This window comes from Brassica napus, chromosome A6, assembly GCF_020379485.1.
Source record: "Brassica napus cultivar Da-Ae chromosome A6, Da-Ae, whole genome shotgun sequence".
Classification (NCBI taxonomy): Eukaryota; Viridiplantae; Streptophyta; class Magnoliopsida; order Brassicales; family Brassicaceae; genus Brassica; species Brassica napus.
The window spans coordinates 5,013,007-5,026,005 of NC_063439.1; the positions used below are offsets into that span (position 1 = coordinate 5,013,007).

A 12,999-nucleotide genomic window follows, 5' to 3' on the forward strand; every position below is an offset into this window, starting at 1 on the left:
ATATATTTTTTTTATTAAAAAAAAAAACAAACTAGTGTCATACACTGAGTTTTGTGTATAATAGTTAATTGTATCTTGAATAAAAGATGACAAAAATCATTAGACAATTGATCTCGACTAATCTCAAGAGATTATGTTCACTATGGTGACAACCTAGGATCCTTTAATTAAAGGTGTGTCATGAGATCAAATTGTTATATCATCAAAAGGAATGGGTCGCCTGTGAATTAAGATGAGGTTTCGCGGTAACTCTACCTAACTGACTGGAGATCCCAAGAAATAGGTTCAAGGAGACAACTAAGTGAAACTAAGTCTGCCCAAAGCACTGTAAGACTTCGGTCTATACCCAATTCCTATGATGATTAAACAGTGCTACATGTAAGGAATACAGGATAAGCATTAGCTTTTAATGATTTGTGTCCATAGCTTTGAGATATGAATGGAGTAGTACATGATACTCCTCTAAACAAAGTTAATGGCAAATCACCTTGTGAGTGTGAAATGGGGCCGTTTCTAGGAGAATGAAGGAAAGGCTATATTCTCCAAGTTCACTCATGATTAACCAAGACTGTTCACGGCCAAAATGAACACAATAGAGAACCTAATTCTGTGAGAGAATGAAGCTGTGTTATGGCTATTGTCTAGGTTTACACCAAAGCCCGGGAGGTTCAAGACATCATGGCCACCTCCTGGCCGAGTAAATCCGATAGCTATTAACAATGACTGGTTCAAGGCTGAAAAATTGCTACCAACTCATCATGCAGTGGATTTTTCGTTTGTACTCTCAAAAGTCCTTAGTTAGGTCTTGTCGAGTCTTGTCTAGGAAGTTGAGTCTTGTCTAGAAAGTCTGTCGAGTCGTCTAGTGTCTAGAGTCATTTCTATTCATGTGGGGGATTGTTGGAACTATTTTTTGAACATTATGAATAATGTATTCATATGTCAAAAAAGAAGTTTTATTTGAATGAGAAATGGAGGTCTAATGTGTGTGATTTGAAAAACTTGTATAAAGTAGCAAATACACACATTGGATATTTGAAATTGGATTTGGGTTTTTTGATTTGTTAGTTGGACTTCATGTTCATTGACTTAATCTTATAAACCAAATATATGTTGATCTTTTATATTGATAAAATATAAAAAAGAAATCCATTTTAAAGTATATTATTTTGTTTGAATTGGTCAAAACAATAATAATTTTATTCTTTAATTTCTTGGTCAAAATGTGGAATAAATTCACATAATAATGACAAGAATTAAAAACTCCATTAGTGCACTATGGAGGTTTCATTTTTGTGTTGAAAAATGAAACTTGTGCTTCTCATTATATTTCTATATAAAGGCTTGTGAGCCATTTAGAAAACACACACATTCATACAATCAAGAACATTTCTCCCACTCAGAATAGTTATGCTAGTATTTTTTATTCTTTTGAGTCTGAGAGTACATCACAGAAATAGGTTCGATAGATTCTGTTTTTCGGTGATGGTAAACAGAAACAATGCTGCAGTTGTATCTTGGGAATCTGAGCGCCATAAAACCGTCACACTACGGGGCGTTTAAAGATTTAAGGAAAGAGATTAACCATCTCGACTCTGCAATTCTTCTTTATTTTTATATTTTGGTATTGAAATTTTAGTTTATGTTCTTATTATTCTTTACAAATATCAGTTGTCCTATAAACAAAGTCATGTACTAAAAATCAATTAGAGGTTGACAAGAACAAAATAACATAAAGTATCAGCCTACAATACTAGTTGACGTATTAGAAGTATTATAAAAAATAAACTCTCAAGCGGCGTGAGAGGGAAGTGGTGTGTACGGTGTACCACTCCTAATTACTTGTGTGTGCTTCTAGCCTTCCACTTCGTCACCACTCAACAGCTAACACATAACATAGATCATGCTCTAACTGTGATAATTTTATTTATTCTTTTTCTTTTGGCGTTGTATATGCAGTAGTCAACCATTTTTTTATCATCGAAAGTCAAATCCTGTATTTATGTATCTTAAGCACTTTTGTGAAACAAAAGTCAAACCATCTCTTTCTTGAACATTCAAATACTTCTGGCCTCAGCAATTAGGTTTAATCTTCAAACCCCTCAAACATTGACTGGTATTCGGCTCAACATTTTACTTGTCATATTAAGCATATGATTAATTCAACTTATTCGTCTCCAATTATTGTCGCATGCCGTTTACTGGTTTATGCTATTGTCGGCGTGGATGTCCTTATATTACCCACAAATTGTAATTAATTAACGTGGCATGCACAGGCACTATAGAGAACTGGAACTTACTTAATCATGCTGCTACAAACACATGTATAAAAGTTTCCCACATAATTAATACTGATCATTCAGAAAAGTGATCAGAGCCAAAAATATAAACCATCACAACAGGACTAACCTTAGTGACCAATTTTTCTTACAAAATAATCGATATGTACATAACAAACTAATATAAAAATGATAGAGTTTTGGATCAAGATAAAAAGGTAACTCGATACTTTTTTTTTGAGCAAAGTAACTCGATACATAAACTACAAAATCCGAAGAATACACAGAATGGATGGTTCAACACTTTGCTCAAAAAAAAAAAAAAGGATGGTTCAACCCACGAAATCACACAACATAAATAAACTTTCGAAAAACTCTAGTGTAATCGTTTGGGAGCAAGGTCATGTTTAGCTATCGGGTTCTGCTGTTATGTTGATTTTATCGAACAGAGTTTTAAACATTTACTTGGATTAGTGCGGTTTTAAGAGCATCTCCAACCCCACTCTATTTTTCACTCTAAAATAGAGTTTAGAGTAAAAAATGCTCCAATGGTACTCTATTTCTCACTCTATAATAGAGTGAAAAATAGGTTTACTCCAAATATAGAATAATTTGTTTTTTTTTTTGTTCATCACTTTATTTTCTATTCTAAAATAAAGTATCATTGGAACAAACTCAAACTCTATTATAGAGTTACTTTATTTTAGAGTAAAAAATAGAGTAATGCATTATAGATGGTCTAACTTAGTTTAAAAGCTTTTGAACATGTTAGAGAGACATGTATTCATCAATGGACAAAATCCTAGTCAAACTCTGAGGGTAGTAGTAGTATTCCAATATTAAATTGGACGGCTGAGATTTCATTTAGGGAATATCCTCAGATCCACGAAGTTCTCCTAAAACTACGGAAATTTGTCGATGCTATATGAGAAGAAGAGTCGACATGCCTTGAACTTATCTTATACAAAATACTAGTATAAAATATTAACCGGCGATACAGTGGGCAAATCAACAAAAAAAAAAAACCATTTACAACTGTCGTTCTATCGAAGTAAGTGAACTAAATTTATCTACATTTATCATATAAATATCTGTGACTATAATAACAACGGAAAATACATGTTTTGTCACGTCCGAGGAACAACATGCCCCTTGAGAGTAATGGTGTGATCTTTTTTTTTTTGGTCTAAATAATGGTGTGATCTTTGTAAGAGTTAAAAAAATAACATGATCTGCCCGACTATTCCTAACAATCATATAATAACCTCGTTAAAATCTGTTTAGAATATATACTAATGAACACAGAGGTCGTGCGAATGTCTTCCCGATATTGTGAATCTGGACCTATTTATGATCTCCAAAGAAAAACAATTGCAAGTTGATGAGATCGAGCAATTAATCCGAATATCTTATGGAGCCGCAAGTTGACAAACAAGCTCACCTCGATCATAAGTTTCTGATGCGCATAATAATAATCATGAACGATACACTCCATGTTGCCTGGTACTTCAGACTTCTTAGATAGTTGCACTCAAAAGACAAATCCTCTTAAGATCAAAGAGAGAGGAGGGAAAGCATATTGAAATTTAGCGCCAAAACACTAACAGTGAGTCAAAAAGCTACACCGAACTCTGTCTCGTCACATGGACTCCTTTTTGTCTGGGCTCCATGGTCAACTACGGAATTGCCCTTGCAGAGATTAGGTTGCACACTTACCATAAAAGGATTTTTTAATACTACGCAACAATCAATAAATTTCCTGTTAGAAGATTAGGGTAAATAATACTCCTACTACATATTATTTGGAAATGTTATAGAATAAATTGGAGAATGGTCCTACGAAAATAATAATTTTTGAGCTGTATTGCCACATCAGTAAATTCCCCCACGGGATTTTTCTGTCCATTCAACGTTTTGTTCCTACGAGTTGCTCAAAGGCTGTTTTTTTCCTGTGGGTTGTGTTTTTTTCCCTTTATACCCAATTTTTAGTTTTTAGTTGTTTCGAATTGTTCTTAAAGAAAGTCACATTATCCATAAAATAAGAATTTTTATGAGAATTAACGGCACCGACCGACCCGACCCATATTCTCGTGGACAATCTTCTTTTGGTTGATTCTGTTGCCAAGATTATCGCAATAATGTTATTTATTACGATCTGATGACGTAGCTCCCACAACCAACTGGTTACTGGCCATTCCCGTTTCCGGCGGAGAATCGTACACAATTTCCCGCTAAAACCGACGTGGAAAGAGCCAACAAAAAAAAAAGGCTATTCTGAAAAGAGCCAAAATATTGTATACTATCAATAACACCAAGGGCCAGAGTAATCGACAAAATTTCTATTGAACGTACGGAGAAGCTCGTAACTCTGTTTATTTTGTAATTGTTCTAAGATTCTTGGACACATTTTTTATTTCCTCGACGTTTTAGTCTACCTACTTACCCTTACTCATAATAAAAATGACCGGCTGTCGAGTTAAAACATAAAATAGATTTTAATACTCATTGCAAATTGATCATTAATGTGTCATTAATGATATGACAAACATTAACAGCTAATAAATGCAGCACAAAGAATCGTAGCCTTGGTCTTTGTCCGTTAAGCTTAACGAATAGTTAAATTGCTTTGGCAGGTTCGGTTACTGCACTGCACGTCCAAGCATGTATATAGGAAACTGAATTACTAGCATTACGGAGAACTCTGACGTCGACGTGGCGAGATCTATATCCTATATGATTTTAGATCGTTAGGACATCCTACGTGATTGCACGTGACATGGTTATGTTCCTTGTGGAGAAAGTGGCCCATACGTGGGGCATATTCGTATGTAGTGCGAATAATCTCCTTAGATGATCCCTTATGTTATACACTTGTTTTCTTTTTCCAAATTGTACTAGTAGGATATAACTAACAATCCACATACTAATATACGAATCTATTAATTCTGGCATCTACTAACTGTAGCCACTTTTATATTATCTAATTATAAAAAGTAAAGGAAATCACGCTTATGGACGATCATGAATCTCCAATAAAGTTGATACGTGATATTCTGTTTTAGGATTAATTCAATTAAGGACTATGGTATATAGTCGGTAAATGCGTAATGGGTAGGCCGATAAAATCACCTCATCGACGTGAGAGTCACGCGTGAATTTACTTTTCTTCCTATACTTCCTTTGGTCCAATTAAATGTCACCACGTGACTAACCCCTGATTCTGCTCGAGCAAAGGACAGTTTTACCCTTTACGACATGCTTAAAAGTGACAGTCTCTCTCTTGCCAGCTTTACATGGGTCCCGTAAAGATCTTTCTCCTCTTAAAATTGCGCCTCTCGATTCGGAGATTCCCATGATACGAAAAGACCCATATGCCCTTAAATTGCCAGAGATGTCGGAACCAAAATCTACGAGTTTTATTACAGAACACAAGCTTATGGGAAAGTACGGATCTACAAAGCGCGTAGAATACCATACCAAACATCTCTGAACCAAAATCTACGAGGCTTATTAGTTACTCCCTCCGTTTTTTAATATAAGTCGTTTTAGAGAAACTTTTTTGTTCCAAATTATATGTCGTTTTCGGTTTTTTATGTAACATTTATTAGTAATTAATGTTGTCTGACCAATGATAATATATCTTCTATTTTTCTATTGGTTAAATTGTGGTTAGGTAAATAATTAATGATGTTTTTATTTCGAAAATATAAGAAATTAATGATTTTCTTAATCTATGTGCATAAATTCAAAACGACTTATAATAAAAAACAGAAAGAGTATTACAGAACATACATAGAGCTTATGGGAAAGTACGGATCTTCGAGAATCGCGTAGCTCTCACGTGGTCACGTTATGAGGTGGGTGTGTGTGTAGGGAAGAGAATTCTCATCTTAGCTACGAAGCGAGTATCATTTGACGTGGGACCTTTAAGATTATGACACGTGGCCTACCGTGGCCGTTGGATGAGTGATTGTCGGGAGGGATCATACTAGAGTGGAAAGCACGCAAAGGCAAAACCCCATTTAGGACCGGTGGTGTCCTAGCTGGACAGTTGAACAACCATAACAAAAGGATGTGTTGACACGTGGAGTTTTTGCTGGTTGTTTCTTTTGTGATGGGATTGCTAACTAATTACGGGAATATTTAATAGCTAATTAAACCATTTCCTGAGATTTAGGTTTTGATGTTTTGGATGATTTTGCGTCTAATAAGCTATATTATTAAATTTTTCTTTTAAAAAAAAAATTGTACCAGACTTAGAATAACTGAAATAATGAAGTTAACATGAATAAACTGATTAAAAATAGTATTTATTAAGAAGAATTAAGTTAAATACAAAGGTAGAAGAATGATGATTATTGTAGCATTTGTAGGTTAAACTATATATTAAAAATGAAACATTATAAAAAGTCCATATCAAGAAGACTTTTAGCATTAGAAACATGCGTGAGTTGTGCCCTTCCATGTGAGTCTTCTATAATATGCCGTGATAATAAAAAAAAAATTAAATATGCATTTATCTATATATAAAAGGAGTCCAGTGTATGGAAGGATTATGTGAAAACGTGCTTTGAATCATCTAGAGAGAGAAAAAAGTAACAGTCTCGCAAATCAAGAGAAATTAACGGTAGCGTTTGGTTTAGAGAGAAACGCCTTTGAAGAGATCGATATTTGTTTTGTTGGTGGGTCATCTTTGGTAACAAGAAGAAGAAGAAGAAACAGAGAAGCTAAAGAAGAAGAGATTGAAAACGCCGCCGTGTGAGTATCAGAGAGATTGAGGGAAAGATAGATATGGCGATGAAGGGCTATTTGGATGAATATGAAAAACTTGTGATTAGGATGAACACTCCAAGGTTTGTTTGCTTTTTTTTTTTTTTTTTCATTTTTCTCAAGAACAGATCTTAAGATTATAAAAACCAAGAACCTCGTTTTTTTGCTGGGTATCTAATGATTTCGTGTTTAGTTTCTGTATTTTTTCTATATCTCTGAAGATTTTCCTGGAAATTATGAGTTTAATATTTTCGAAATTTCAAATTGAGTTTTTAAATTTTCAAAGTTTCTTTTCGTTCATCCTTTTAATTAACCTTTTTTCCAAAGAAATATATTAAAATATTTTAAAGTTTGTTCTTTCTGTCTGCTTCCTAGAATATTTCCACAACTCTCTTTCGGCCTCTTTTCTTTCATCAACTTGAATTTTTTTTAACGACTTATCTTCTTCAAACTTTAATTGAACAAAATTTATTTTTGACACAAATGAAAATTAGTCTAAAATTAATTTGTACATAATTTACAGGGTCGTTATCGACAATGGTGTTTGTTCTTCAGCGACAATCGTCAAGGTTTGCTTCTTTATTTTTAATCTAAACAACCTTAAATAATTAATAGCCTCAAAGTAAATGATTCATACTTAATCCAAAAGATTAATAACAATAACTCCATTTTTTCTTCTATCAGGTTGACAGTCCAAGAGGACATGGTATATTGTTAGAAGCAGTACAAATCCTCACCGATTTGAACCTCTCCATTAAAAAAGCTTACATTTCTTCTGATGGAAGATGGAACATGGATGGTAATTAACAATTTTCAAAAAAAAAAAAAAATTAATTATAATGTTTTAATTATGTTTATAACTCTTGTTTTCTAATTACTGCAGTTTTCCATGTGACTGACATAAACGGAAACAAGTTGAATGATCAGAGCGTCTTAAAATACATTGAACAGGTATTTTCGTAATTTTAATATAAATAAATGCTCTGTCTGCATTCAAGAAGGGATTCTAAAAATAGAAATATTTCTTTTTTTGGTTTTGACAGTCGATCGAAACGGTTTACTACGGAGAAAACATTGAAGTTAACGGTCTAACGGCCTTAGAGTTAACCGGAACGGACAGGATCGGTTTACTATCCGAGATGTTTGCGGTTCTCTCTGATCTCAACTGCGATGTAGTTGACGCTAAGCTATGGACACATAACGGCAGAGTTGCGTCTATGATCTATCTCAAAGACTGCAGCTCAGGATCACCGATTCTTGATTCTCATCGCATATCCAAGATCGAGGGACGGTTGAAGAACGTTCTGAACGGCGATAACGACGTTAAGTCCGCTGCCAAGACTTGTGTTTCGGTGGATATGATGACGCACATCGAACGCAGGCTTCATCAGCTTATGTTCGAAGACAGAGACTACGAGAAGAGATCCAAGAAGCAGGAGAGATCTCCTATGGTGGTTGTGACGGTTCAAAATTGGGCTGAGAGGGGCTACTCGGTCGTTAATGTTCATTGCCGGGACAGGACTAAGCTTTTGTTCGACGTGGTTTGTACGTTAACCGATATGGAATATGCCGTGTTCCATGCGACTATCAACACATCTGAAGACCAAGCTCATTTGGTATGTTTCTTGAACCGGTCTTTTGCAATTTTTTTATAGTTGAGAGGTTGACTTTGAGCTAAACAATATTTTTTTTTTGAACTTTTTCAGGAATTCTATATCCGGCATAAGGATGGATCACCGATTAGTTCAGAAGCAGAGAGACAAAGAGTGATACAATGCTTAGAAGCGGCAGTGGAGAGAAGAGCATCTGAGGTATATATAATTTAGACAACGCTGAAATTGATTGAATGTTTTAATTGGTTAACCGGTTATCTAAACCCGTTCTTTGGTTTTGATTGTGTGTGTTAGGGTGTGAGATTGGAGCTGAGACATCCAGACAAACAAGGTTTACTAGCGGAAGTTACTAGGACGTTCAGAGAAAACGGTCTGAATGTTACAAGAACAGAGATATCAACGAGCTGCGGTATGGCTACAAACATATTCTATGTAACCGATGCGAATGGAGATGAAGCCGACTCGAAACTGATTGAATCGGTTAGGGAGAAAATCGGTTTCGAGTGTCTAAGAGTAAAAGAAATGCCATCAGTGAATCAAAGGAAGGGAGATGGAGAAGAACATCAACAGACTAAAGCAGTGTTGGTTTCACTCGGGAGCTTGGTCTGGAGAAATCTATTCAGCTTTGGTCTTGTCAAATCATGTTCTTGAGACAGTTCACAACGTGGGTTAACCGAACCACCAGTGCAGTAGAATTTATCTCTTAAAAGACACGCAGACTTCTTTGGAAAAAGTCTGCGTGCCTTTTCAAGGATCAATACTTCTAATTTGTGTGTTTTGGTAAATTGAGTTTAAGTTTAGGCAATGTTTGTTCATGGTCTTGTTAATAGAGAAAAAAATAGGGAAGGATGATTAGAAAATCAGAAGTTGCTTACTATTTTTTTATTGTGGGGGTTCTAGATGTTATAAAAGTTTGTACAAAGTTTCTAAAATTAATTATTATCATTATTTTTTGATATGTTTGTGTGTTTGCTAGATTATTAGTGGTTGGTATTTTTCTGTGGAATGTTTTAAGGTTTTGGTCCCATTATTCAAATTATAGAAAACTATAGATGTGGTTATGGATTATATGTCCCATTAAAATAAAAAAGCTGAATAGTACGTTCTAGTTTTTGAATATTGGAACTTTCCATCATAATTTTCCAACAAGAAAAAGGACAATAAAGGTAGGTAAGCAAACAAAGCTGTTGGTAGGTGATGATTCGTGGAGTAATTGGAAAATGATGCATTGGTGTCTCCCTATGTTCCTTCCATTCATCCCACGTTGATCAGTTTCTTATTTAATTTTGTTGAAAAAGTTGGTGATAGAAGTCGTAAATATAGATTTTATCTCATTATTCAAATTCAAAATCTTGGAAAAATCAAGTGTCTATCTCCAATCATCCAGTAAAAGATATGAACAAAAAGCAGGATAGTATTACTTTTTAGAAATGTATAATCCAATGATCCATCTATGTTCAATAGTTAAAACATTTGACGTCGTTCTCATGTGTTAGGTCTAAGTTGCGTGTGTCAATACTGCCGACAGCTTTCTATGCTCTTCTTACTTCAAACTATTGTAAAACATAAAATCTTGACTTTATATTACTAATAATAGAAGGTGGGTGGCGCCATTTTCATGATTATCCGATTAGTTTAACTGAAGTGGTACCGTCACAGTTAACATTTTACCGCAAAAGAAAAAAAAATGGTTACGTCACTTCCTCGGAGAAGTGCCCTGATAAGTATGTTGTGTATACCAGCATTTGGGGTAACATCCTCTTCCATTTTCCTAAACAACATGCCAGCTTCAGACTAGACAATGAGCCTTTTTACAGTCCTTCAGTCATTAAGGCTTCACCTCAGAGAGAGAAAGGCTACATAATAAATCTCAAGATTCATCGACCTTACTTTTTACACATACCGTAAGGACATCTCCATCCCCACACCATAATTTATTCCAAAAATGGAGTGGAAAATGGAGTATGAACAAAAAATAAAAAATATCTCCATTTATAGAGTAATCACTTTTTTGTTTTTTCGCTACTCCATTTTCCACTCCATTTTGCAGTAAATTATGGAGTGGGGATGAAGATGCTCTAACTAATGATCTTTGGCCTGGTAAAATTGCATTTTAAACGAATTTGCAAATATTCTGTCAATCAACAAAAATTGTAGAATAGAAAAACGTAAACTTGCATTTTCACTGATAAAAATACAAAATGAAATTTCATTAGGTAGAAGAGTGAGTTCGTAGGTTATCCACAAAATCTACATTTTCATATTATTTAATTATACGATAAAACCATTTGAAACGTGCATGAAGATCCATATTAGTCAGGGGGGGGGAGTTTAAGGTAATTTTGGTTTTAGAAGCGGTACAAATCCACATTGTAAGCATTTTCTTCGGTCTGGTTAGGGTGTGTTTTCGTGGGACTACCACAGAACCAACCAGACAAGAAAGCCAGCGGTTAGCAGACGTTCATCTCAGCTTCAGATTTAAAAATGTTTGTAGAACCCAAATAGAAAGAAATAACGAGAAAAAAGATTTTATACGGTTTCAATCACCCAAGGAACAACAACTTCAAGCTTTTGACATTACCAAATGTGAAGGAAAAAAAAAAACAGATTAACCGAGACCAGAGGTTTCGTCTTGGCGAGGAGCGTCGGCTTTGATGCGCGGTGGTCTAACAATCTTATCAATAAGTCCGTACTCCATAGCTTCTTCAGCGTTGAACCTCTTCACTCTGCTCAAGTCTTTGAAGATCTGCATCATCATTGTTTCAATATCATCATCATCATATGCAGCACTCTCAAAAGTGTCATTACTATTATGACAACAAAAACTAACCGTTTCCACAGGCTGCCCAGTATTCTTGGCTAGTTCGTTGAAGAGGTAATCTCTTATCCTTGAAAGCTCCTTTGCTTCATTTTGGATATCATCAGCCTAAAGGAAGTTTTCAAATGTATATAGCTTCACCATGTTACTAAATGAATGGTATAACAGTCCATGACTGGAGGGATAGGCGCAGCTTATTTACCTGACCACGGGCAGCACCAGCTGGTGACGTGAGGGCTATTCTTGACAATGGCATCGCAAACCGTTGACCCTTTCACATAATAAAGAAAGAATATAAAACAATTCAACCCATTTTCCTCAGAGTCTAGCACATAAGTTCAAATAGATGATTACCTTTTCACCGGCAGCAAGAAGAAAGCCTGCAAGGTTATAGGCAAGGCCAACACAATGTGTCCCAACAGGACTTTTCAAGCTCTTCATTGTATCATAAATAGCTAAACTTGGAGTTAGCTACAAAAAAAAAAGATAATTAACTTTTTTTATTAAACAAGTGTGTAAGCAAAGAACAAAAAAAAATGTAAAGAGAGAAAAACTCACATCTCCACCAGGTCCGTTTAAGTACATATAAATCCTCCTGGAGTCATCAAGAGTATCGAGATACAACATAGTTGCTAATATCTGGTTGCTAAACTCTTCATCAATGTTTTGTCCAATGAAGATCACACGCTCTCGATACTGCAACAAAAGAATAACCAAAGTTTGCATCTTCTTTTCTTTCTTTCTTTGTCACAAGGTTTTATGTAAAGAGTTGAATAATAAATAATACGTACAAGGGCGTTCCATATATCAACCCATTGCCAAGTGCCTTCCTCTCGGTTTCTGTATGGCACTCTCGGTGTTCCTATAGGCATCATCTTCACCCTTGACCTACTCGCTTTCCCCGTCCTGCAACAACCACAAAGCTCAATGAACCCATCCCATCACATTCAAAGAGCGAAAGAGAAGAACTTTTGAGATATACCCTGATTGCAAACTCTTGTGGATCCTGCCGTAGAACTCCTTATTCAGATTCTGATACCCATTTGTCAAAAAGCCTGAAGAACTCAATTCCGACAACAGTTGTAGTAACACGAAATAATCAGTTCACTATCGATTAAAAAATCAAAACTTTAGAAAAGAGTTAAGAAGAAAAAGGAACGAACTTGAAGATTGAGGCTTTAACCCAGAGTAAAGCTTGATGCTACAGCTACAACAATCAGATGCAAGTGTAAGTGTATGTAATTGAGGAGATTACAAATTAGGAGAATCTAAGATTACCACGGACTCAGAGAAGACTGGTGAAGGGTTGTGTTAAACGAGACCGCCATGGTCGTCGAGAGCTTGTGTTTGAGAGCCCAACACAACCTTTTGTGTGTGTTTTTTCTTTTTTATTAACAAAGGGGAAAATTACAGATTGGGTGAGGAAGATGGATGGGTTAATGAGAGTTATATTGGTTTACCTTAACCGATTGGTTTACATGTGCAATTGTATTTGGTTTAATTATTTCTTGGATTTTTCTTC

General features: G+C 35.2%; 2 protein-coding genes across 2 annotated transcripts; one reads left to right on the forward strand and one right to left on the reverse strand.

Moving 5' to 3' along the window:
- The first annotated feature begins 6,744 nt into the window (after positions 1 to 6,744).
- LOC106445581 (ACT domain-containing protein ACR8) lies at positions 6,745 to 9,617 on the forward strand. The gene is made up of 7 exons (XM_013887164.3): positions 6,745 to 7,129; positions 7,570 to 7,615; positions 7,731 to 7,845; positions 7,930 to 7,997; positions 8,090 to 8,662; positions 8,753 to 8,857; positions 8,954 to 9,617. The coding sequence occupies exons 1-7, from the start codon at positions 7,068 to 7,070 to the stop codon at positions 9,308 to 9,310; spliced, it is 1,326 nt and encodes a 441-aa protein (XP_013742618.2). The 5' UTR covers positions 6,745 to 7,067; the 3' UTR covers positions 9,311 to 9,617.
- Positions 9,618 to 11,171: 1,554 nt separating this feature from the next.
- LOC106445582 (ATP-dependent Clp protease proteolytic subunit-related protein 2, chloroplastic) lies at positions 11,172 to 12,907 on the reverse strand. Its single transcript, XM_013887166.3, has 9 exons — positions 12,756 to 12,907; positions 12,641 to 12,684; positions 12,460 to 12,532; positions 12,269 to 12,383; positions 12,036 to 12,173; positions 11,832 to 11,948; positions 11,680 to 11,748; positions 11,490 to 11,585; positions 11,172 to 11,405 (listed from the first exon to the last, which is right to left on the reverse strand). The coding sequence occupies exons 1-9, from the start codon at positions 12,803 to 12,805 to the stop codon at positions 11,268 to 11,270; spliced, it is 840 nt and encodes a 279-aa protein (XP_013742620.3). The 5' UTR covers positions 12,806 to 12,907; the 3' UTR covers positions 11,172 to 11,267.
- Positions 12,908 to 12,999: the final 92 nt, after the last annotated feature.